Consider the following 25950-nt stretch of genomic DNA (forward strand, 5'->3'; position numbering starts at 1 on the left):
TGCGGCTCCTGATGAGAATCTAATGTCTGATGACCTGAGGTGGAGCTGAAGCAATGATGCTAGTGCTGGGGAGTGGCTGCAAATACAGATTATCATTAGCAGAGAAGTTTGACTGCACAATAAATGTAATGCGCTCGAATCATCCTCAAACCACCCCCCCCATCCATGGAAACATTGTCTTCTGTGAAACCAGTCCCTGGTGCCAAAAAGACTGGGGACTGCCAGTGTGTGTATACACACACACACACACACACACACACATATTATATATAGCATTATGTAATATATGGTATTACATAAATTACATGAAATTTTGCCCAAGATTAGTAAGCATGTCACTTAAACTTTGTAACAAAAGTATGAACGATCTTCCATTAAGAAATCTATTCTGCCTTCCAAAATTATTAATATAAGCATTCTCTTTATACTGGCAGAAATAAGGCCTCATTAGTTTCCATACCCTCCATAAATTCTAAAACTTAAGCATACACACTAGTTCTACACACTTGACTTAAAAACCTAGGTAACAGCAGAAATCTATTTCTTTTTAGAAGCTTGCTACCCTGCCCTAATGCCAAAGCAGATAAAGGTGAAAGTAATTTTGGAAAGATGGCAACATGAGTGAGTTCCTTTAACAATCTTGTTAAAAATGACTAGGTAAATCCCATTGTGGGATAGCCTATTATATCAAGGTGCAATTCCAATTTATATCATCCTGAGAGTCCATTTAAAAGTATATATTCTTGGAAGTGTGCAGCATTTGAGACATTCACATTTTTAAAAGATACCAACGAGACAGATAATGAGGATTAAGGTTTAGGATATGGAGGCTAAGAAAATAGGCCCTATTCTGCCAGGGCTAGTGCTTTGCAACAATCCTATGAGGTAGTTATTACCCCCATTTTACAGATGAGGAAAACTGTGGCTCTGATAAATTAGGCAATTTTGCCCAACGTCACATTGCTAGTAAATGTGGAGCTATCTTAATCAAAAGCCCATGCTCTTTTGACTGCACCAGTAATTTTTTGAACTGGATATTTTGGGGGTGAGAATGGGTATACCAAGCAAGAAGGGCTTCAGGCCCCCTATCACTATCTTGACCAAAAGTAGCTATATTTTATCTGTTTTATGGGCTGGGCTTAAGTGTAATATTTTAAAAAATAGTTCCATAACTAACCCAAAAGTTTAAACTACTGCACTGTCAGGCCACCTCAATACTACAGAGTTGTTTTACCTTCATTATTTTTCCCCCACACAAATGAATTTGCTCAAAAGTACTTATACCCATACAAAACCTTTTTTTTTGCACAAAAGACCTTTCAGCAATTAACAAATTATATCTTTTTAGGCTATGCAGTCCAAATGACCAACTTTTAAATACATGATGTTATGTTTTCTATAAGACTTCAAGGTTCCATTTTTCAGGCAAGTATTTTTAAATTACAATGAAAATTGTCTATACTAAATGAATTAGTTCTACAACATAACTTATATTTGCCAATATAGATTATTTATACATCACACTTTCTTACCCTGTTTTATCACCCACTTTTACCTTGCAACAATTGAAAAAGGACAAAACATTTTCCCCACTCCTTTTGCTTCCAAACATTATGGTTACTGACAAGTTAAAAGCAGCCTGTTTTCTAATTAAATTACAACATGAAGCAAGCAGCTTTACCTGGGCATTTACAGCACATTAATCTACCAAAGAACAAAACAAAATTCCATTTTGCTTCATTATCCAGGATTGAGAATAAAAGCATCTTAACAAATTTGTCCCACATACAAAAGGTACTAGAAGATCAAGACAGAGAGGCAATGAGAAAGGGAAACACATACTACTTAGTTGTTCTGTTGGATAATACACACCACAAATCATGGTTACTATCATTAATACAGAAAAGAAATTCTAAGCTCATTACTTTTCAGAAGACAAAAAGTATCAACCTGTAATTGAAAATAATTTTCACTATTAGCAAAATAGGGAAAAATAAATCAATTTTCCTGAAACACATTAGCAAGGGGTATTAGTTTTTTTTATTTGTTTAAATAGTGTAAAGATGGTTTGAAGAAAAGACTTTTGCTAAAAGCAGACAGCAATCATGGCTATCAAACCAGTTTCAGAAAGTGGCCATTTCTTAAGTGTTACATGTTTTTGAAAGTTTCTTAGGATAGTCTTAGCATTCTAAACAGTCTACAGTTCTACATATCATTTGTTGTAAATCTAGAGCAGAAAAATCAATAATAATAATAAAGGGAAGTGGAGAGCTTTTTAAAAAATAGCCTTGATCAGTCCAACAAATACAGTATTCAGAAACACAACAGAAAAACGAAGTCCTCTCATAAGAGTACACATTTATAGTACTTCTTAGAAATATAAACCTAGGAATTCCATTGTCTTGCTTTGAAAGATTGGCTTATTCATAACCATGTCATAGACCAATCTGTTCTCATTATCTTTAAAATGGAGTTTTACATTCAAGTGATTGATTCATTTTAATATTTAAGGAAAATGCCAGAAATGACAAGCTTTATTAAAGCAGTCTAGTTAAGAGGTTATGGCTCCATTACAATTACAGTCCTGTCATGCAGAACATCACTGCTTGGGAACACGTGGAATACCTGTTTACAAGTAACCTCCTTTGAGGTATCCTTGTGTTTGCTGAAGTTGAATTTGAGATTTGAAATCTGCTTAAACTCATCTGGATCAAGGATGGTGAATGAAATAGGTGATTAAGCTAGGTACTTGTGGCTCAAATTAGGATGTGACTATTAAGAAACTCTACTTACCTTCTTATGAGATTCAAAACTGACTTTAAAACAAATTCTAAACAGTGGCTGCTCCAAGTAATAATAACCATTTGAATGATTCATAAGTCTCACTTCTTTGGGTGGAAAACAGAACCACAAGGTCAGCCTGTGACATCCTTTGCAATGCTGAATCTTCACAAAGATAATCACACCTCATATATACAAACAAAATAATTTCACACCACACTGTATTAGTAATGGGCATCTTATAAAATGGAAATATTGCATAATTGAGTACATTTCCTTAAAAGCAATCACATATTAATTTGTTTCACCTAAAAACTATTACTGTTAAAAGTATAATAATTGAGCAAATGCAGAAGCCAGCTTCTGGATCCTTAATGATCACATTAATATTAACGGAGATAATTAATACTTACATGTTACAGACTCACTTGTCTGCAGAATAATTCAAGATAAGCCATATTTTTTAGATAATAATTGTTCTAAAGGATACTTCTAAATAACTTCAAAGAACTTACTACCTTACAGTTAAAAAAACATCTTTTACATTAAGTTCTATGATAAACAAAATAACTTAAACACATGATTGACTCTACAAATCTTTTTTAAAAATTACTTTGGAAGTTATAAGAGGAAATATTTTTCTTTTTCCTGTGCTACTTCTTTCTTTTTCCCTTCCTACTTCTGATCCCCTCAATATATAATATTATTGACATAAACTTAAGAATTCAAGGTGAAAGGCATCTTTTTGCTTCACAGAATTCATGACCTACAGAGAAAACAAGGTAAAAACTCAGTAGAACTGAACTTTTTTTGCAAAAAATTATAAAATAGGATGTATAACAAGATTATCTTTAGAAAATATTTTCTCTTTCTACTGGAAATAGCAAAAATTATGGCACATTCTTTTCTTTTCTTCCCCAATTGCATGTTTAATTAGCATATGTTCCAACAGTGTTCATGAAAAAAAATTGTAAGTCAGAGGTACTTAAACAATTTCTTTCTTTTTTTTTTTTTTTTGGAGACATTGTCTCGCTCTTTTACCCGGGCTAGAGTGCCATGGCGTAAGCCTAGCTCACAGCAACCTCAAACTCCTGGGCTCAAGCGATCCTCCTGCCTCAGCCTCCCGAGTAGCTGGGACTACAGGCATGTGCCACCATGCCCAGCTAATTTTTTCTACATATTTTTAGTTATCCAGATAATTTCTTTCTATTTTTTAGTAGAGATGGGGGTCTCGCTCGTGCTCAGGCTGGTCTCGAACTCCTGACCTCGGGCGATCCTCCCACCTCGGCCTCCCAGAGTGCTAGAATTACAGGCGTGAGCCACCACGCCCGGCCAGAGGTAAACAGTTTCTTCATAAGTGTTTTGGCTAGTTCAGTGGCCAAGAAAGTATTATGTTTAGTCTCTGATTGGACGGAGTCAAGAAAACAAAACAGTATAATTACCAAGGCTAAAGCGGATATGACCCAGCAAGAATCTGTCATTACCTCAGCCATTAGTCTTCCTTCTCTTCTCCTCACCCCAACAACAACAAAGTCCTACTTAAGTGTACCTCCAGTGAACTTCCAACAATTCTGCTTCAAGTGACCTAGGAATGGAGTGAGCCATCTGTAAAGGCTGGAGTGGTCCGAATAACAGATAACTTCAGTAACAGCTGGCTCCAAGTCAAGGAGAATACCGAATCTTCAGTGACAAGAAGGAAATAAAGTCCAAGCTTCTAAAATACGTATTGACAAGTCCAGGAACGTGGCTGGATATAATCTAGAAATGTGGGCTACAATGGGAAATAAAAAGAATGGAAGAATAGTTTGTGTACATGAAGTGTGGGAACAAGAGATGTTAATGTTATGTATTGTACATCTCTACAATGCCTCTCAGCATTTCAGTAACCTTCAAGCTATAAGCAGCTCACTAATTCAAAAGATGTTCAGTACCTTCATCTACAGAAGCTTCCCATGAAGCTTCCAAGTCCGGTAAACTCTACACAATTGCATGGACTTTTGACCAAACTCTAAATAGGAACTATTTCTTTCTGTATCTTGCCTTTTTATCTAAACACAGCTCTACTTTTAGCTAAAATCTAAATGGTGGTGGGTTAAGGATGAGAAAATATGTGTGCAAATGACTGCAATACAAGGTTTAAAACTACTGAATTGTCTAAAGGAAGAGCAGGTGAAGTTATCATAAAAGTTCAGAAAAGGAAAGAAGAGAGAATTTGGAAAAGCTTCATGGAAGATATAACATAACAAACTGGATTTTGAAAGGAGAATAAAATCTGACATGTGGAATCTGAGTATAAAGAGCAGCATGACCAGGGACAGAGTTACGAGTAATTAGTTCAGATGCGCAAAGCGGATTAATAGGAAATATGGAGGGAGGTTGAGGCAACATAACAAAAAGAGGGTAGACAAAGAAGCTTTGGAGAGAAACTGATTTGATTGTGGACATCTTCACTTACAAGTGCCTGTGGGAAACACCCAGGCAGGTATATCAAGAAGGCACCCCCTCCAAACTTGGAAGGTTGTAGACATTGAATGACTCCCTAGTAAGGAGTCATTCAATGTTAAATTTGCCAAATGCAAATTTAGCAAATTGAAGTACAGGATGCCCAGATAAACATGATAAATAGCTCTAACTGCTGAATTTTTGTAATTTATTGAAAAAAAGCAGAATACAGGACATTTAGGGTATTCTGAAAAGGCCAATATAGAAAGCAAGACAAAATCATTAAATATAGGACATGCCCTGTATATAAGATGCCTGGAGGCTGGGTACAGTGGCTCACGCCTATAATTCTAGCACTTTGGGAGGCCGAGGTGGGCGGATTGTTTGAGCTCAGGAGTTTGAGACCAGTCTGAGCAAGAGCAAGACCCCATCTTTACAAAAACCAGAAATTAGCCAGACATGGTAGTGCGCACCTGTAGTCATAGCTACTCAGGAGGCTGAGCTGGGAAGATCTGAGTCCAGGAGTTTGAGGTTGCAGTGAGCTATGATGATGCCATTGCACTCTAGCCTGGGCAACAGAGTGAGACCTTGTCTCAAAATAAAAATGAAAAAAAAAAAAAAAGGAAAAAAAAGATGCCTGGAAACTCTATTTCTTAGGGTATTTCCACCCATGAAATTCTACCTATAACTATATGTAGTGCTTTCAGCTAGTGCTAGTAGACCCACTTAACCAGACCATATCAATTAAATTAACCAGAATATTTGCTGGAAAACTCATGAGTCTATGTTCCATACTATGCTACTTGAAAATAAAATTCTTACTGAACATAACTACAAAAAAGAAAAACAAAAAAATAAGAATCAAGGATAATGGAATCCTGGACATATCAGTGTTGTCCAACATTTTTACAAGAGTTTATTACTTTGGGAAGAAAGAGGTAAAAATATCTATGTTTAGGTGGTGGTGATAGGGACACATACATTACACTGGGAATACCTTGGAGAACACTTACATTTTCAGGAGACAGAAAATTAGAAGGGGCTAAAAAAAAAAAAAAAAAGCAGTAAAAGAGAAAAGAAAACCAAGAACTAGGAGAGTTAAATGTGAAGAAAACCAAAGAAAGAAAGAATTTCAAGGACAGTACAGTAAAAGCTGATAAGCTAATGCTTTTATTCCATATTCCCCTCACTTTAACACTAATTCATCATAATCTCCACCACTATTCTCCTCCTTAATATTGCCTACCAACCATCACAATCAGGAGGCAGAACAGGTAACTTCTGCACTCTAATCAGATTGGCAACTCACATCTTTCAGAGGACAGCGCTGACGTGCATACCACTCTTGAGAATAAAAGCAGAGCAAGACTCCAATACCCAAGAAAAGAGAAGTCCACATCAGAACATTCCAAATTGGCCTTTTCCGACTATCATTTACAATGAAGTTGAAAGCCACTAGAGTTAGGAAGATAACAAAAAAAAATACAGTTATCAAAACAATCTATCAGGAGATAAGGGCCCTCAGATATCTGTTGTCATCGTTTAATAATCACAGTGAGCAGCAACTGTTTATATATATATATATTTTATTCTGGTCACTGGTTGTATAAATAACAATGAAGTTTCATTGTGGTAATGTATTAATCGCTAATTAATAGGAAATCAACAGTATTCACAACAGCTGAATATATTTCATGAAATTATTCATATTCTAACTTGTCCCTCTCCACAAATGGACCAAAAAATGGTCAGTTTTCCAAGGGGTGCATACTGACAGTATTTATGAACAGAGAAGCTGTTTATATAGTCTTCATGACCTACCAAATCAGTGTTATTAAAGGTCTTCACAAGGTTACCTAGTTCATTTCCTTAATTCAAAGTGTAAACATCTTGAGACAGTTGTGTATAATTATTCAAAGTCAATATTCTAACCATCTGATAAACACTACCTTGAAATGGTATTACTACTACCTAGTTTTTCTACACTGATTTTATAGTTTCTTTTCTGTCTCATTTTCTCTTTTAGCATAATCCCCAGTACTCACAGCATGCCAAGATACTTACTTCCAAAGAACATGAAGAGCACGAAGAGCACGGGATAGAAAAAGCTCAAGCAAACAGCCAAGGCATATTCGTGCACTACAGCAGACACAGCAAAGACAGCTAACATGGCAGCAGATTTGAACCTCTTAGAGAACAACTAAAGGAAAACATTAAAAAGTAATTTTAAAAAATTTTAAAGTAAGCATGAGCTTTATAAGATTTATAATTATGACATGCTAAAGGCACCTAGACATCTATGCTTGATTTTCCAAGTTTACTCCTTGCATTAATCCAAGTCTGTTAATTACAAAAACATATATACTCATAAACCCTTATTTTATTAAAATGAGGCATTTTCCTAAAGCATTATTGTTCAAAGATCTAGGTGTATTTCTAAAAACATTAATAGTTTATATATGTAAAGTTATTGTGGTTGACAAATCATAATTTTCATACATAAACAAAACATATCTAATTTCAATCTTCAGAGTAACGCAGTATGGTAGATAGAGCAGGCATCCTCTCCATTTTTACAGGTAACAAAATGAAGATTTAGAAAGGAGAAGAGATTTGCCTCCTCCCTATGTGAAACTGCACTTAAAGGACAGAACTAGCACTCAAATACAACACTGTTTCCACCACAAGATGCTGTCACTTGGTCAGATGGTGCCATTTCTTAATAAAAACTGTAATCCAGAGATACCAGTGTCAACCGAGAAATTCAAGATTACATTCCATCAGTCTAAGTACATTCTGTTCTAAAGAACATCTCAAAAACATGTGTCACTGATTAGAAAGACATAAATCCACAAAAAGTGTTTCTCTATTTTTAACAAAGAAACAAAAAGGAAAAAAGGCTAGAAAGGAGATTATTTGTTGGCAATGACATTCATAAGAAATGATCCATTATTGGTGGATCATTTCAATTCTTCCAAAGACTTCCATGCATTCTTACTTTGTTATCATATAAAATAAAACCCAGAGCAAACACAGAGTATTAGACCTAGTACTGTACATGCTGGTTTCTAAGCAACACTATTCAAAGCAGAAAGGTTCTTAGACGTAAATGTCCCATAGGAAAATTGAAAAGATACTATCACCCTTTCTTCATGAGCAATTAAATATAACTTCTTCCAGCTGCATAATACTAATACTTTCTGGAAAAGAATCTCCATTTTCCTTTCTTTTGTGTTTTTTTTTTGTTTGTTTTTTTTGAGACAGGATCTTGCTCTGTTGCCCAGGATAGAGTGCAGTGGCATGATCATAGCTCACTGCAGCCTCAAACTCCCTGGCTCAAGTGATCCTCCCACCTCAACCTCTTGAGTAGCTAGTCAGAACACAGGTGCGCACCACCACATCCAGCTAATTTTTTCTACTTTTCATAGAGACGGTGTCTTGCTATGTTGCCCAGGCTGGTCTCAAACTCCTGAGCTCAAGTGATCCTTCCTCCTCAGCCTCCCAAAGTGCTAGGATTACAGGCATAAGCCATTGCACCTGGCCAAATATCCATTTCTTAAACGACATCAACTAAATCTTGCTGCTTACCCAGAGAAAGTCCTTGTAAGCATAATAATACAGCCAGTCATGGACCACCACATTCCATGTCCTGTAATAGTTAGAGTATGATGTGGAGTTCCACCAATCCTGAGGGGAAAAGTAAAGGTATAAAACTACACACACAAACACACACACACCCTCCAAAGCCAAACCCCCTAAATTTTCCCAAAGAAGATACATACATAACATGGAACCCACAGTATATTATGATAAATTGTTAGTCCATACACTCATGTCAGAAAACTCTTAAAAGGCATTTTGGTTATTAGTGTTGATATGACATGAATTCTAGTACTATGTATGGCCAAGTTCATTTTGTCTCATCAAACAAGTTATGATGGAAGATACAGAATATAGAGAATCATTTAAATCTGATGATCATCTAAACAGCTATCAGTAAACTCTCCCTGCCCCCTGCCAGCTCATCACCTTGCTAGAACCTAATAAGAAAATTCTAAGGTCATTAAGACTAGAGTGTTAACATTAAAGAGCTATTTGGTGGTATCATAAATGGCAAAATTTAAGTTACACCAGAGTGAGATGGTGGCTACCGCCAAGTTCTGGTGTTCCTTTATATAATTCTCACTCCCAATTTTAAGATCAGACTAATAAAATCAGATATCTAAAATTTGCAATCAACACTTAATGTTTCTTTGAGACAAGAATGGGAGACTTGCAGTGATGTCAAAAAACAACAAAAACTAAAAGAGGGCTTTAGGTAGGGTTACAGAACACTATAGAACCACTCTGGCTCCAGTCTAGAACTTAATTCCAACATTAGAGGTATAAGGATACTATTGAATTAATACCTTTCAAAATAAAGAAGAGAAAAGTTATTTCCCTCACGAACTGCTCAATGGTCTTAAATGGAATAATTTGCTGAGGTCACTCCTACAGAAATAGATAGCCAATTTCAAATGAATGAACACTCAGGGAAGTCTCATGTCTTCTGGAAACTTTCCTGCTGTAATCACCAATATATCTCACAGGATCCAGTAGAAACCATGAGCTTGCATTAAGGGAGCAGAAATTAGAGGTAAAAGGCAAGACTATGCTAATTATATCTGTATCAGAATTTCAGACTTGATATTGGTAAAATTTGTGGAAAAGAAATTTCACAATGTTTGTGTCAAAAAGCTGGTGATATTAGCCAACAATGCTCAAACACTTAATGAGGAAATACATTAAATGTGAAAGGAAAGATGAGTCTAATTCTATATTACCTTATAAAACATCCTATCACCAAAGCGTAACATCTCAGCAAAGGCATTGAGCCAGCAGTGCAAAAAAGCAAAAAAAGTAAGGAACAGGATCAGCACCCCTAAAAATAAGATTAACAGTATTAAGAGTCCTTCCAAATAGCTCACATATCAAGCAGTTAGTTATATGTCAACATTTGTTTAGCTGGGATTATTTCATAAAATACAAGTTATTATTCTAGTATGAATTATACTATATTGTAAAATACCCATTTACGTGTCAACCCCTTTACACTTATTCAAAAACTATTTATAGAGCATCTATCTATTGTGTACCAGACAATATGGGAGAGACTGTGACTGACTATAAAACACAATCCTTGATCTTAAGGAATTTGCATTCCAGTGAGGAAGACATCCAAGTATGTAACACATACCCTATTTTAGGGACAGATACAGAGTTTATTAGAATAAGTCTTGGGGACCATCGGGGGCGGGGGGCAGTTATTGGATAAAGTCTGAGAGAGGGGGAAAGGAAGAGAGAAGGTGATGACAGAAAACATTACCAACATTTAATGAGTAAAGAGGAAGAGTAAGTAAACTATAACTAAAGTGCAAGCTCCCAGAAGGTAATATGCATGTCTTGTTCGCTGCTGAGTGCTGAGCACCTGGCATACAGTAGGTACTCATATATCTGTAGAAAAAAATAAGTGGAATGAATGAAGTTAAGAGATTGAGGTATGGCTAGAAAGACAGGAGGAGAATAAGAAATAGTGGCAAGAGAGATTTCAAGATGTGGTCAGCAGCATCCAATGCTTCGTGTAGGTCAAGTTGGATAAGGGCTAAACCATGTACTGGATTTAGAATCAGGAGGATACTAGTGATTTTAACAAAGGGCATTTCAGTGGCCTGGTGAGATTAGGAGCTAGATTACAGTGAAGTGGATAGGGAACAGCAATGTAAAGCATAAATATGGCCCATCTACCCTCAGAGAATGCAAAACTTGAACAAAAGCCAGAAGATGAATGGAAAGATTGTCCTGAGACTGGAAGGAGGACAGTTCATTTCTAAAACAGATGGTAAAGAGGTCAGGGTGAGTAAAGATGTGTAAATAAGTTTAGAGGAAAAAGTAGGTAAATAAAAGATGTTCACAGGCAATCGTTTTCTATTTTCCTTGTGAACTTATGCATGACCAAATTAACAAGCACCCATGTTACCTGGCAAGATGGAGTTAAATACACACAGGACCAGAACACGAGCGCTGAAGGGCTCCTGTTTGATATTCCGAAACAAGGGGGCACAAAGCCTTTCAAAGATGTAGTATACATAACAAAAGCAACCAAAAACCTGGAACATAACAAAGATACAATTATAATGATGGCTTGATAAGGAAAGACAGAGGATGATCTTAAAACCCTCAATGTTTACATATTTCATTTAACATTAGTATGCAGGATTGCTATAATCCTTCAGAGATATTACTCAAGCCTAGTTTCTACCACACCTTTTCCCAATCCTTTACTAAATGACATTTTTAAAAGTTCATACTCTTAGAACCTGTTTTTCTTCCTACATAAAACCCATAAAAAAGAACTTATTTTATAAATGGATATTTGATTGAGACAAGAATTTAAGGTGGGATCTTCTTGGATTTATGATTCTGACAGTGGTATGGGGGAAGAATGGGGGCGTCAGACCACACCCACACACGTATACCCACCCCTCCAAAACAAAAACAGCCAGGAACACAGGAGGAAATTAATGTGGATGCTTACTGAAATAACCAAGTAGAATTCCTTTAATTAAAATAATACTTTCTTTTATTGAAGAAAATTACTTTTGACGCTGGAAAAACAAACACCATTTACTGTACTGGGAATAGTTTAAAAGAATTCACAGTCTCAACAGAAAGCATTCTAGGGCTTCCAGTAGATTTAAAGAAATTAATTATTATAAAATTATTATAAATTATTTAAAAATTATAAATGTTATTATAAATATCTCCCTCCAATCAACAAACCATAGGCAGTCAAAAATTTACCTGTGCAAACTGCATAGCAACATAACCCCATCTTACAGTGGGAGTCCTAAAAAAGGAAGAAATGAAATAAGTTTTCTAAATAAATACTTAAATATTCTCACAATATTTTTGCACACAGATCACTTATAACCATATGAAATACTTATGTAATTCTGTCAAGAATTACTATAATCAAGGCCGGGCATGGTGGCTCACGGCTGTAATCCTAGCACTCTGGGAGGCCGAGGCGGGTGGATCGCTCAAGGTTAGGAGTTTGAGACCAGCCTGAGCAAGAGTGAGACCCCCGTCTCTACTAAAAAAGATAGAAAGAAATTATCTGGCCAACTAAAATATATATATAGAAAAAAATTAGCCGGGCATGGTGGCACATGTCTGTAGTCCCAGCTACTCGGGAGGCTGAGGCAGTAGGATTGCTTAAGCCCAGGAGTTTGAGGTTACAGTGAGCTAGGCTGATGCCATGGCACTCACTCTAGCCCGGGCAACAGAGCAAGACTCTGTCTCAAAAAAAAAAAAAAAAAAGAATTACTATAATCAAATTAGACTGCTATAATCACCATTAGAGGCATCCCATGCCAGACAGAAAATGAAAATTTCTATATTCTCTGTATTCCTACAGGAACTGGTGGTCCCTGCCTACTATCCCACCTCGCTCATGCCACACTTCATTGCTCACTACATCCCTATTTCTTACTGCCCTTACCTGGGATAGCTGTCACGGTAGATAAGGGTAGGAGCAAACAAGAAGTACAAGTACTGGTTGACAGTAGGTATTGGAACAGTGCCTAGAAAAGGAAAACTATACTTAGATCAGAACCTCTTTGAATTCTCTCAGTAAAACTAAAGGAGAAAAATAAGGAAGCACAGAACAGGAAAGAATAAAATGACATCTCTTAGCTCACATTCTTTCTTCCTGATCTCCTAAAATGACCTCCTATTCTTGTATTAATTGAATATTACCAATCTATCTAAACTAAGTTATTCCTATGACTGAGATAACTTCTAGAGTATTATTCAACAGTTTGCAAAAATTAAGCAAGCATAGGTATAATAAGGCAAAGTTACAAAAGAGTCTAATGATCAGTTTTTTAAAATTATAGGTTTAGGGCAAAACAGGAATAGTCAGGAAACACTGAGATGATCTTCCAAATCAATATGGATCATATATATTTAAAAATCAAACACAATCTCTACATTATATAATGTGCCATCCTAGTAAACACCAAAGGTTGAAATATCCTGTCAATAATCCTTTAACTTAATGAAAGTGCATACTTGATTTCTCCTTAGCTGAATTTAGAACCCGAGGCACATTCTCTCTGACAAATGAATGGGCCTTCATTATCAAACGAATCTACAAAAGAAAGGGAGGAAAAAAAGATGAATTTTCTGTCATTGTCTCCTATATGCAACTTCAGAACAGCATTAGATTATATTTACACAAAAGAACTTAATTTTGCATATACCAAACCAAGTTTACTTTTATGCAATAAAGAAAATTTTAAAAAAACTCCAAAAAAGGACATGTAATTACTCAAATTACTTTGCATCTAACAGCATTATCTAGTACAGGTATATTACAAATTAAGAAATTAAAAGTCTATTCAGGCCGGGCGTGGTGGCTCACGCCTGTAATCCTAGCACTCTGGGAGGCTGAGGTGGGCGGATCATTTGAGCTCAGGAGTTCAAGGACCAGCCTGAGCAAGAGTAAGACCCCGTCTCTACTAAAAATAGAAAGAAATGATCTGGACAGCTAAAAATATATATAGAAAAAATTAGCCAGGCATGGTAGCGCATGCCTGTAGTCCTAGCTACTCGGGAGGCTGAGGCAGAAGGATTGCTTGAGCCCAGGAGTTTGAGGTTGCTGTGAGTGAGGCTGATGCCATGGCACTCTAGCCCAGGCAACAGAGCGAGACTGTGTCTCAAAAAAAAAAAAAAAGTCTATTCAGAGAAAAGTCCTCTGAAAGGGCCCTTTCCATTAGTCAAACAGATTATAGACAGCCAATATAAGTCAGAAAATTGGGAAAGGTGTAGAAACAAATGAAAATAAATCATTTGGAATTCAGCTGGGAGGAGGCAGAACAAGACAGCTGAATAGAATCCTCCAGCAGTTAATCATCTCCCTGCCCCCCAAGAACACCAAACCGTATGGAAAGGACTTTTTAAAACTTCTTATCATCTGAAGTACTTTCTATGTTCCCTGTTTTCAGTGAATGGTCTTTGTTTACCTAGAAAACCAATTCTGGTAGGTTTTCAAGAATGTAGACCATTCTTTTTTGAGATATTTTTGGAGGGTATATTAAGCATCTTCTAAATTGCTTTAAGGAAAAGTCTTTATATCATGTTTTTAAATTAAATATAGATTATTAATTTGATAATAATTGAATAACTGATCATTTATACATGGCATCTTCATAAGAAGAGAAATAAATCCTTTATTTAGATGTCAGTAATTACATAACAATGAATCTGATACCTTAAAAGTTGAAGTTTTTAAATACAAAAATATTTTATAACTTAAGTGACTTTTACAAAAAGTATTTGAGATCAAAAATCTAATTCATCCCAAGCAGTTCAATATAATTCATTTCATTTATCAAGACTCAGAACACTGAAGCTAGAACGAATCTTAAGAGATGAGATAATCTAGTTTAACATTTTAATTTTACAGATGTCCTAAAGAATGATATATGGAAATTTATTCAAGTTAATACAGCTAAAAATAACAGTTTAGTATTATATCATTATTATTGTTGTTATTATTATTATTTTAACTAAGTATAGCATCACTTTAGGTAACACTCAAAACTTACCTGTTCAAGTATAACAATGAACCGGGAAGCTGGTGGCAGTGTATATGCTAACACAACATATGTTGGTCCGAAACCTAGAACTCCAATCTGGAAGATCATGAAAAGCAAGCCATGGAAGAGACAATGGATCAGTGGACGAGAACTCTTACTGTAGCCACTGGCCCAACGTTGAAAAAGAAAATAGGGAATTGAAAGTGTAGACAGGAACATGATACACCACGTCCAAACAACGGTAGGAAGTTTGCCAAAAGCATAAGACAGGAGACTGAACTCAAGCACCAGCCTGGGGAGAAAAAGCACCAAAGAACATAGAAGTGAATTTTTAATATGCACTGAGTTGACAGAATTCAAAACTTTCAGACTCTAAACTTTCAACCTTAGGAAACACTACAATATTAATACACTGAAGTCATAAATGTAATAGTTCTGATAGATAAGAGATCTGCTTCCAACCCTCTGCTTCACAATATATCTCAACAACTAGTTTTCTAAAAGCCCTAAGATAATACAGTCTTTGAACTTAAGATACCCAATATAATTGGACTTTGAACTTCTGAAAAATCAGATTCTCACGTTAATAGTTTTAAATTCAAATATTCTATGGCAAAATAAAGTCTAAAAAATAGTAATCATTCCTATGTGCAAAAGATAATTTTTTTCAGAAGGAAATAGGTACAATTAAAAAATCTCTTAATATACTATCATCTCAAAATTTAATTTTCCAAAAAAAGCACATAATTCAATCTATGGTTATCACACTGGCATTTTTTAAGTTACAATTTGATTTTTATATTAGAAACATCATTTTCAACCTTAAGTTCCAAGAAGCTACTTGTTCTAAGTAATAATCTTAAATGAATACCATCAAAAAAATTGATAAATCCTATATGGCTGTCCCTCCACACCCACAGGGGATTGAGTCCAGGACCACGTGCAGATACCAAAATCCATGCACAGTCAAGTCCTGTAGTTGGCCCTATGGAACCCAAGATATGATAAATCAGCCCTTGCACAAGCAGTTCCATATCCAGGAATACTATCTTTTCAATCCAAGTTTGGTTGCAAATGTGGAACCCACCAACATGAAGGGCTAACTGCACTTATTTTGAAAAAATCCATGAACCCATGTTGTTTAAGGGTCAACTGTATACAAAATTCTCCCATTTGGAAAAATTGCCTAGAAACTGCCAATCACAGTCTATTAAAAATAAAATAGATTTTATTTTTAAAATATTTTTAAAAATAAAAGTAATGAAAGTTCTAATTTTCTCTCTAATTATACTCTTCAGGGGAGAAGACTATCACCCTCAAATAGGCTGCTTTGGGAGTTTCTGAAGCAAATTTAGCCATATTACTCTTTACCAAAATTTAGTGGAAAATCCCAGCTTCTCCCATATCAACTAGCCAACCTTCCTTTTTGTTGTCTTACCTTCCTTCATCAATGTAATCTACTACAAGTGTGCTGAGGATAAAGAGAATGAGGAGAGCAATAAACATGTGATATATTGTTCTGATGTGGTCCACTTCAAGCAGCTCACTGTAAATGTAGTTCAAACAAATCAAATTAATAATCTATGTTTAATTTTAAAACACCATACAAAGACTTTTCCTTAAAGCAGTTTAGAAGATGCTTAATATACTATCCGAAAATATCTCAAAAAAGAATGGTCTATATTCTTGAAAACCTACCAGAATGGATTTTCTAGGTAAACAAAGGCCATTCACAGAAAACAGGGAACATAGAAACTATTTCAAATGCTAAGAAGTTTTTAGAAATCCTATTCATACATTCTACTCCCTACATTTAACTAATATATATTAAGCACTATATATTTCCAAGATGTTAAAATTGACACAAGTTTCACGGTGATGATAACTCACCACCACCCTACAAGTATATAAAACCTAACGGTTTGCCGGGCGCGGTGGCTCACGCCTGTAATCCTAGCACTCTGGGAGGCTGAGGCGGGTGGATCACTCGAGCTCAGGAGTTCGAGACCAGCCTGAGCGAGACTCTGTCTCTACTAAAAATAGAAAGAAATTATCTGGACAACTAAAAATATATATAGAAAAAATTAGCCGGGCATGGTGGCGCATGCCTGTAGTCCCAGCTACTTGGGAGGCTGAGGCAGTAGGATCGCTTAAGCCCAGGAGTTTGAGGTTGCTGTGAGCTAGGCTGATGCCACGGCATTCACTGTAGCCCGGGCAACGAAGTGAGACTCTGTCTCAAAAAAAAAAAAAAAAAAAACCTAACGGTTTACAAATACTTTTACATTCTCCTCACTGACTCCCCTCCCCTTCTTTTTTGATACTCATTTACTTTTATATTTGAGATTGGGCTACTTTTCTTTTAAAATATAGCCATAACTTTCAAGAAGACTTTTCCTAAACAGATCTTTCATATCTTACTAAAACAAGCTTTTAAATCTTATTTTTAGAAAGACGCATGCTAACTTTTTAAACGACTTTTTGAGGAATTTAAAATAATATTAAATCTCTGGAATAACAATGTTCAGATTCTAATAAAAATCCATCTGGGCCATAGAATTTGTGTTCTATTTCCTTGGTTAAAACATTTTTTTTAATTAAACTGTATTTTAATTTTGCTTGTTTTTCCTATAATACAAATTCCATCATTAAAATTTAAATTATAATGTTCAAAATAATTTTTATTTTCCCTTTGTGTGAAAAGCCTACATTTTCTCCCATATATAAATTTTAAAAGATCTCTTCAAACAATAGTGTGGCAAAACATTGAAACAAAATTTTACACTACATGCTTAGAAAATTCCCACCTTCTTATCAAGGTTAAGTAGCACAGATCAATTTGGCTCAATGAAAACAAATTTGATAAGCATAAGACGCATTTTTAAAGAAAAGTACATTAATGGTCAGATGAGGTGGCTCACGCCTGTAATCCTAGCACTTTGGGAAGCTGAGAGAGTATCACTTGAGGCCAGCAAGAGCAAGACCCCGTCTCTACAAAAAATAAAAAATTAGCTGGGTGTGATGGCATGTGCCTGTAGTCCCAGCTACTCAAGAGGCTGAGGCAGGAAGACCGCTTGAGCTCAGGAATTTGAGGTTGCTGTGAGCTATGATGACACCACTGCATTCTAGCCCAGGCGACAGAGAAAGACCCCATCAAAAAAAAAGAAAAAAGAAAAAACACACAAAAGCACATTGAGATACTTAAGGTAATTTTTTTTTTTACCAGCTCAACCATTTCAGATGATCTATACTAATACAGGTTAAATTTCAGCAGAATTCTAATGAATAAATGACATTCATCACCTACCCAAAATGTACCTTTAATTCACAAATGAAGTTGCTACAATTAATTTACGCTGTGGATTTTATGAAAAAAATATTAAGCAATCAGGGTTTTAAAATAAGTGACATTGAGAAAACTATCAAGTCTCTAAACTGGCCAAAGAAGAGATGAAAAATAATTTATGTATCAAGAAGGCAGCAACTTCCAAGTCTCCCGAAGTGGTTTATCAAATTAGAAAACTTTTGTTCTAGCTCTACTGGGTAACCAATTCTTTGCAGGACAACTTCAAGAAATTTATCAGAGGACAGATAACTGGTCCCTAACTCCTCCTTTGAAACCAGATATAGAACCAGAAAAATCAGAAAGGAGTAAAAACAGAAAATGTACAAAAAGAAATATCAAAACTAATGATTTATATGGATACAGAACAAACTCCTTACATAGTCACAGTGATTCTATTACGATAGCTTTCTTAAATTCAAACTAAAAATAAACAAAAACTACTAAAAATACTCACTCTAAGAGAGATCGCCTTGCAGTAAATATCTTTCCTTGTTCTGGAGGTGCTCTCAGATCTCTGGGAAGAACAAAAAATTAAAACAAAATATAAGTACTTCAAGTGTTATAAGAAATCTAATCTCATGGAGAAGAGAAAGAATATTACAAACTACACCATCTAACATTAATTAACTACCTTTTCACTATGATTCAGGTACTGTGTTAAGGGTTTTGTGTATGTTAATTCATTTAAACAATGCTATGAGGTAGGTGCATGGATAACTATTAAGGATGAAAGGGATATTAAACACCCCTAACCTGAGCAACATGCAAAAAGTTCCCCATACTCATCCCCTATGGAAAGGAATTGCAGTGATTCACACATTAGCAACCATTCTTCCTTCTTGTAGAGATCCCCTGAGGTCAAAGACAGGCCTCCAACCATACTTTACTCCAGGTCATATATTGTTATTGGTCTATCCTCTGAAACTGCACTGATGGTTATAATACTATTCCTAATGTCAAAAGACTTGCGACAACCTCCTGATATTAAAGGTTTCCTCCAGTTACTAAAATCGTGAATTTTAACATCTTGCATTATCATCTTCTTTAGGGCTTTTTGCAGCACCACCAGCACTTCTGTCAACTATTACTGGTCAAAACGGTTCTCAAAAACCTGAGAGTCTGCCAGGGAGACCACAAGGGCATAAAACTGAGAAAAGCACAGAATGGCAAATTACATATTAGCCTTTGCTAGCCTTCACTCTTATTCTGGATGACTGACCAATCAGAAAACTGTATGATAGTCACTGCACTTTATTACAAGTATTAGCGTACAATAGAGAGGCATATAACCCGATATGACTAAAAACAAGAACTCTGGAGCCAGATTGTGGGTTCAAATCCCTGCTTGTAATCTTGGGCAACATTTAAGGGTTCTGTGCTTTAGTTTTCTAATCTGTAACATGCAGAGAGTTATAGTATCTGCCTCATAGGGTCATTGTTGGTTTAAATGACTTAATCCATAAAGCACACTTGCAAGTGTTGGCTCTACTATTTTATTAGTCAACAGTCTTGAATGAAAGAAGTATGCATGTATGTTATAATCCATACATTAAAATGAAAAAAATTCACCTTTTAAGTGGTTAAAGAATTTTCCCAATGCAACACATAGCCAATAAAAAGTGGTGGCAGGGTATGAAATCAGGAATTTTTACTTCAGTCCACATTCTGACCACTGAGCTATACTGAGTAGATGTGTGTATTAAAAGAAAATGGTATACATACTTACTTTGTTCTATGGTTGTTTTTCTCTCCTTCAAGAACAGAAAAAGTTGTGAGAGCACACCCACCATTATCTAATGATGCTGATTTTTCAATGAGATTGGTCACAAAATCATCAAAGTGACTGCCAACTTCCTTCATAAAAAATGGTTTCAATTCCTAGAGTTTTAAAACAAAGAAAAATATAAGGAACTATGACATGCTTGTGGTTCATTAACATTTTCCTAACGGGCTCTCTTAAACAGAGCTGGATCAAAAAAGAAAGCCATACTAAATGAGTTCAGAGGAGGAGAAGCAGAAAAGCACTTCCCATATTCGACTTGAAGTTTCAGAAACGGCTACTAAAAAAGCAACATGATTTATATGCTCTCAAAAATGTATGCCCTTTTTAGGCATAAATCAAGATATCAAAGTAATCACCTACTAAATGAACTCCTACAAACGATATACAAAAATCAAAATTACAGAAATGATTTTTAAAAAGACTATTCTTTTCAAATTTTTATTTAGAAAACGAAGTAAAAAAAAAATCAGTATTATATTCCCATCATGTAACTATCACAGTTTTAAGTCCCCTTTTTTCTGAAGCAATCCCTTCATCCCAAGTACTTAACATTTATGTTTTGGAGCATGTCATTTCTACATCATACCTACATTTATACAATGTTTACTTCTACGTCCATAGCTATATATTTACATAACCATGAAACATGCATAAGTGTATATATGTGTTATATGTAAACATATATACACATATGCACATTTTCATAAGGTAAAATTATGTGATACATGTTTTCTTAAAAATGTATTTGTAAATGTTATGCATTTTGGTCTCAGACAATTCTTAACATCTACTTAACTTCTACTTTCAGTTTTTGCAAAGTATGAAGCAAAACATATTTTTTCAGGTTATAATAGGCCACCTACTGTAAGTGTCCAAATTATAAATTTGGTTATTTTTAAATTGGCAGGACTTACCACAAAGGAAAAAAAATGTTATTTACTAATTCTTCAAAAGAAAAACATGCTTTTTTTCTGACTAAATTATTTAAGTTGAACTCAAAAGATATGAAATAGCATTTTTCTAGGTCTGTTAATATACCCAAAAGGTTTGACTTTTACCAAATCCTTTAAAAGTAAAACCTATAAGTATCAATGTATGTAACAGAACTATAGGAAGGCTTCTCAAACCACTCTGTTGCCTGCAGTTCCCAAATGTCTTCTGGGTCCTGGGCAGTGAGAAAACACTAAGTCCCAGCTCTCACAGGCTAGTTAACAGAGTTGGAAAACATAAGACATATGTATACAAACAATACAAAGATTACCTGAGCAGTATAACCAATAAAGACTTAAAGAACACATAAGAGTTTAGCAAGCAATGCAGAGATGAGATAATTGGAACTGGAGGTCTTTTTTGAGCTGAAATAGCAAAGAACCAGGATTTAGATTGAGTGAAGTGAAAAGCAGACACAGGAAAGTATGAGAAGTTTTAGCCACAATAGAAAATGCAAATAAGGAGGTAGGTTTTAGGAACAAAATATAGAAGGCCTATGTTCCCTGGAGGAATAAGGCGTTTTTACAAAATTATTTTTTCATATTATCTGGCCAGGTGCAGTGGCTCAGGCCTATAGTCCCAGCACTTTGGGAGGCCAAGGCGGGAGGATGGCTTGAGGCTAGAAGTTCTGGACCAGCCTGGTGACCCAGCAAATCCCCATCTCTACAAAAAATAAGAAAATTTAGCTGGGCGCGGTGGCACGCACCTGTAATCCCAGTGGGAGGCATAGGCAGGAGGATCACTTGAGCCCAGGAGTTCTAGGCTGCAGTGAGCTATGATCCTGACACTGCACTCCAGCCTGGGCAGCAGAGTGAGATCCTGTCTCTTAAAAAAAAAAAAAAGATTACTGATAGTGTTTTATTTTAGTTCCTTTGTTCCATTTCAATTATATACCAATCTTCATTCTGACATTTGTTTGCAACAGGAAGCAAGTACCCCAACCAACAACAAATATATCTAAAAACCCCAAAGTAACACAAAGAAAAAAAGGTTTTTTTTTTCTCATTTAATCTCTGGAATTAGACTGATAAATAAAGAATTTTTCAACAATTATTTTTCACTGAAAAATAAATTTAAAATTTAAAAAAGAATAAAGGTTTTTTTCCAGCTACACAAATGTCCCATCTGGGCACTCTCCTAGGCACTGAAGATCCAACAAGGCGTGAAAACCAAGTTCCTGTCCTCGTGGAATTGATAATCCCTGTGGGGGTAGACAGCACATATAGTATTCCCGATGGTGTCACGTAAGGAAAATAAAGCAGAGGGATTGTGGGAGGTGCTCTTATTTTTCACAAAGAGGTCAGAGAAAAAACTCAAAGATAAGATGACATTTGAGAAGATCTGAAGAAGGTAAGAGGGAAAGTTACCTTGGATATCTGTGGGGTAAGTACCAGGAAGAAGGAAGCATGTGTGTAAAAAGTCCCTGAAGCAGAAGTGTCCTTGGCATGTTCAAGAAATAGCAAGGAAAGAGGCCATCACAATTGAAGCGAAAAACTGATAAGAATTAAGTTCAGAAAAAAAGGAGGAGAGGGACAGGAGGGGGACAAAACCACATAAGGGCTCAAACACTTTTCTACTACTCATGTCTCAGCCCATTAAAATTGTACTCAACATTAAAAGAGAAGCCTGGAATCTTGAGATGTGGCAAAGGGAGTCAAGGTGTTTCTTTTAGCTAGGATTCCTCATGCTCTGGCACCAGTCCATTCTTAATTTAGAAATACGTAGACTAGAAGCATGAAAAAAAAAAGTAATAAATGTTATATAAAAGTGAGTAAAAGCTGCTAAAATCAGGTCCTAATCCATGCAACTTAAACTGAAGAGTAGTCAACTTCTTGTGCCACATGTTCTCGGGCCTTCCTCATTACTAGCCCATACATGAGCCTTCGCCACACAGTAGTCTCTCCTTACCTATGGGAACACTTCTCCCAATTTTAGTTTCCTGTGGTACAGGAATAAGATATTTTGAGAGAAAGAGAAAGCAACCACATTCATATAACTTTTATTACAGTGTATTATTATAATTGTTCTACTTTATTATTAGTTATTGCTAATCTCTTACTATGCCTCATTTATAAATTAAACCTTATCATAGGCATGTAAATATGGGAAAAACAGTATGTATAGGGTTCAGTATTCTCTGCAGTTTTAGGCATCCACTGGGGGACTTGGAACATGTCCCAGGATAAGGAGAGACTACTGTACATTCAACTTCAGACTTGCAACTCCCAGGCATGTCAGTAAGAAATCCTATAGCACTCTCCTTACCCACTCTCCTTAGCAGTTGTACCCTTTTCTTCGTTCTATTCCCTTCTTTTTCTCCCCATACTCGGAACGCCTATATTTTATTCTTTTCCTCTAAGTCTACAAGTAAGTATATCTCTTGTTAACCCAAGCTGCTATCTGATCTCAGGGACCAAACAGATATGGACAGCAGGAGCACTTGTATTATTCAGCACCTAAGGTGGGGAACAAGATACGCACAGCCCTGCTCTTACTGAGCTTGCTGCTATTGATGAGGAAAGATATTAAATAAATTATGAATGGTACAGTGAATGGCACAAATAAAGGACAGTTTAGACTGACAGGAGAACAGAGAAAGAAAAGAGAAAGTAAAAGAGTAGAAATCACACAGCTCTCCACAGTGTGAGGGCCAGTATAATGTGGTGCTAGGTTTTCACTATTCTTATAAATTTCTTTCACACCCTCCCTCACCTATGACCCTAACCTGTGTCTCTTCAGATAATGCAGAACATTGCTTGGATATGCTGAGCTTATAATGTTCCTATTTTAATATGATTAATTCATGTATTTTTTTCTCCTGCAGAAAAATTTATATGTGGGTACTTCAGGAGTCCATACCAAAGCTAGTACAATACTAAGGAAAAACATGTCTTTAGTGCTAATAATAATGACGTAGTGAAAGAAATATGTGCTTTCAGCCAGGCAGAGGTGGCAATTCTAGATCCACCACTTGAGTGTGGCCTCAAGCAAGCTATTTCACTTTTCTAAGCAGTTACTTATATGCAAAATCAGGATGAATGACACCTAACTTGCTAAATTGTCGTGTGAACCAAAATCAAAATAACCCACAAAACCCCACGGCACAGTACCTGACGGTTATCATAACTCTATAGACAATTTGTTGCTCCAACCCCTCCCCTTCAGTCTGAGCTAATCTACGAAGAAAAAACATTAAGATGATGTACAATAAAAATTGCAATTTAAGCAAATCCTATCTTTTAGTGCTGTTACTGTTAAAAGTTAACTATTTAAATCTACCATATTCCTATACATAGCATTATAATTAGATCCCTCATGTTCATTTCTTTATGCCTTTCTCCTCTTTGAGGAACTGAAGTTGATAGAAACTGCTGCCACTGGGACACAAGGAAGAGCTCTGTATTGTGGACACCATTAAGTTTCCTCACACTCCTTTCCTAGATCCTAGTACTGATGACAATAAAGAGTGACTGCTTATTATTGTCATTCCCTTTGTAAGGAGGAATATACAAAAAGTACAGTACAAAAAGTGGTCCACTTCTGCCTTCTCTGAGTTCTTCCATCACATGAAACTGTTAATTAGAACTTCAATACATGACCATAACAAATCTGAATAATGTCTAATATCAGTAACCAGAAAAGGATGTTGAGGTCATAGCTATTAATATTAATTTCATCCAGCCAGTGGACTATTATCGCCCTAGCATCGTGACAGAGGATGGATAGACAGACAGAAGGGAGAAAGGAAAGAAGGAAGGAGGCAGTTAACCAGAAATGGAAGGTGCTCAGATAATCTAGTAAACAGAATCACTGTATTTTAGAGCTCAAAGAAACCTCTTATTTTAAATAAGCAGCTGAATTAGATAACCTCTAGTAGTCCAAGAATGGAAAACCACCACCATGATGCAAAGACCCTAGGGCTGCAAACAGAAGAAAGGCACAAATGATAAGAGGTAAGACTAGAAAAGCAAATAGGGACTAGATCATGATGGATCTTTAAACCAGCATTTTTAAATTTTATCCTAAGGTCAACCGGAAGCCAATGACATTTTAAGCACATGATTTATAAACGTGTTCAGATCTGCATTTAAAGAAAGATAACTCTTCTAAAAAGGCAGAGGTTACTTTGAACTCAGTTTTAAAAATGAGAAAAGGGCAAGGTCACTTACAGATAAACCAGATAACCCTTTCAAAGGAACAGAGGCATGAAAAAATAAAAAAGTAGGCTGAGAAAAACACAAAGTAAACCAATCAGTATATAATAGCACTTTCAGCCTCTCAAAAGATTTAAGTTATTTGATTATAATTTCTTCAAAAATGGCTGTATTATACTCTAACTCAACATGGTCATCTTGCTAGTCCATAAACTACTTGTTTCTCTGATTCACTGCCTGGCACAGAGAATCTTTCAACCTCATAGTGGCATGCAACCAGAAACCTGACCTTTCCAGGCAAAACAAGTAACACAATTGAACAGGTAAATTCAGTGGTCAGGGTAAGTCTCCTAACAATTCACTCTAAAGTTCTTTCTATCATCACATTTAATTATTTTCCTTCCTTGCACTTAATCCAATTTGAAATTCTATATGTTACTACCTTTTGGCATCTTACTGTCTGCCATTAACTAACTTTAAACATCATGTCTTTGTGTTAACCGTACATCCAGTACTCAAAGTTACTGACAAGACTGGTGTTAAATTTATTTCCAAATAGCTTTTAAAAACAACCTAGCACCAAAACTCCTATTCATACCATTGCTGGCTTAATTCAAACTCTATTATAAAATAGAAAGTAGCTATCTAGAAGCTATGAAGGAAAGGGACTAATAATCGGTATTGCTATTGTTGGTAACGGCTGTTATTCAGTGAATGACTGTATATACTAGATCTCTTTTAAGGGTTTTTATATATTATTTCTAGTCTTTTTTTTTTTTTTTTTTTTCTGAGACAGAGTTTCACTCTGTTGCCCGG

General features: G+C 35.7%; 1 protein-coding gene across 5 annotated transcripts in view; it reads right to left on the bottom strand.

The window, feature by feature from the left end:
- Nucleotides 1-4156: 4156 nt before the first annotated feature.
- SOAT1 (sterol O-acyltransferase 1) overlaps nt 4157-25950 on the bottom strand; it is a 71534-nt gene continuing 49740 nt past the window's right edge. For 3 of the 5 annotated variants that reach the window (XM_045547260.1, XM_045547259.1, XM_045547262.1), the window contains 13 exons: nt 19934-20085; nt 18662-18721; nt 16303-16410; nt 14874-15156; nt 13336-13414; nt 12764-12845; nt 12064-12109; nt 11240-11369; nt 10047-10144; nt 8812-8910; nt 7288-7423; nt 6533-6678; nt 4157-4552 (listed from right to left, as the gene is read on the bottom strand). In XM_045547260.1, coding sequence (XP_045403216.1) covers nt 4496-4552; nt 6533-6678; nt 7288-7423; nt 8812-8910; nt 10047-10144; nt 11240-11369; nt 12064-12109; nt 12764-12845; nt 13336-13414; nt 14874-15156; nt 16303-16410; nt 18662-18721; nt 19934-20085 — 1476 coding nt within the window. In that variant the 3' untranslated portion in view covers nt 4157-4495. Of the gene's footprint in view, nt 4553-6532; nt 6679-7287; nt 7424-8811; nt 8911-10046; nt 10145-11239; nt 11370-12063; nt 12110-12763; nt 12846-13335; nt 13415-14873; nt 15157-16302; nt 16411-18661; nt 18722-19933; nt 20086-21686; nt 21729-25950 lie in introns of those variants that run through there. The other 2 variants (XM_045547263.1, XM_045547264.1) reach the window with 2 other exon arrangements.

This window comes from Lemur catta, chromosome 3 (assembly GCF_020740605.2).
Source record: "Lemur catta isolate mLemCat1 chromosome 3, mLemCat1.pri, whole genome shotgun sequence".
Lineage (NCBI taxonomy): Eukaryota > Metazoa > Chordata > Mammalia > Primates > Lemuridae > Lemur > Lemur catta.